Below are 1,378 nucleotides of genomic sequence, written 5' to 3' on the forward strand. Positions count from 1 at the left end.
GTCCACTTTAGACATTCTATTAACTATAAGTAACTTTGTAACTACATGTCAACTACATGTCAACTAATTCTCATTAATGTGCAACTCCATGTCTACTAACTCTCAGAGTAGACTGTTAGGGTAGGTTTAGGGTTAGTAGAATGTTGACAAAGAAAGTGTTAGAAGATATTAAGCAGACAGTCTACTTATACTCTACTAACTGCTAGTTGACGTAGTTGCAAAGTTACTTACTGTTAATAGAATGTCTAAAGTGGACTATCAAAATAAAGTGTTACCATTTAATGTGTTTTTGCTGAATAAAAGTATAAATTAAATATAAAAAAGTATATATATATATATATAAAAAAAAATCTTACTGACCCTAAACTTTTGAAGTTCTGCTAAAAGTGAATTTTGTCTATGTTTAGGTATACACTATAGCATACAGATGAGCTCAAAGCTAACAAACAGCCCAATCTGCTGTCTACTGAATGACACCAAGATTTATCACCACTCTTTAGCAGCCAGTTCAGAAACTCTACATTTACTGGGACAATGAAAGTAAATGAATTCTCAGCATGGTACCATCAGCAGATTTCAGGCAATACAACTCACAGGATACCCATTTACCCATAATGCTCCTGGAATGCCTCCTGACTGACCGCTGCTGGATTGCCTCCCCATTCGCACATGGGATGCTCTGCATCCCATATCTTTCCCCAACCCCATTTTCCCATCAGCTTGCCTGATACCAGCTGTAGGCCATGTTGTATCTTACACAGAATCGAACGCCATTAATGTTTCAGCGTCTGGAGCCGCCGTCTCCAAGCCAGGATGTGGGACAGGGACTTACTGGCCTTCCCGAGACACAACAGCACCCTGCAAATCATCTGTGAGTAGCACCCTCTCCATTTCCTCCCTAGTCTCTCTCCCAATGTTAAAGTTTATAGTATAATTTTCATTATTAATGAAATTGCTAATGTAAATGTTAACAATAGGATTTTTTTATTATTATTTTGACAATGTTAGCAAAGCTGAGATTAATGCATACATCATGATAATAATTAAATATGAATGTTTCAAATAACCCAATCATGGTTAAGAATGACCAGTATTGATTTTAGTCAAAGTAAAATGTACTCAAATTAATAAATATGACATGATGAAATATTGAATTAAAAAAAGAATATAAAATATTCTAAAACAAAAAAAAAAACTGTAAAATTAATGCAAGCCACTTTTTATTCTCTACTTTTATAGTTTTCAAAAGACAAGAATTGTGATTAAAACAACAAAAAAGAAAACTAAAAAAAATAATAATAATACTCGTCACTTTTTAATACTTTCTTTATGTATGTATATATATATATATATATATATATATATATATATAATTAAT

The 1,378-nt window shown here is 32.5% G+C and overlaps 1 protein-coding gene across 1 annotated transcript in view; it reads left to right on the top strand.

The window, feature by feature from the left end:
- Positions 1–1,378, top strand: part of LOC107737767 (voltage-dependent P/Q-type calcium channel subunit alpha-1A-like) — a 115,608-nt gene that overhangs the window by 97,411 nt on the left and 16,819 nt on the right. The window contains exon 44 of the mRNA XM_016549389.1: positions 762–871. Within this exon, the coding sequence (XP_016404875.1) occupies positions 762–871 (110 nt within the window). The remainder of the gene's footprint in view (positions 1–761; positions 872–1,378) is intronic.

This window comes from Sinocyclocheilus rhinocerous, unplaced genomic scaffold, assembly GCF_001515625.1.
Source record: "Sinocyclocheilus rhinocerous isolate Xijiao unplaced genomic scaffold, SAMN03320098_v1.1 scaffold43, whole genome shotgun sequence".
NCBI lineage: Eukaryota > Metazoa > Chordata > Actinopteri > Cypriniformes > Cyprinidae > Sinocyclocheilus > Sinocyclocheilus rhinocerous.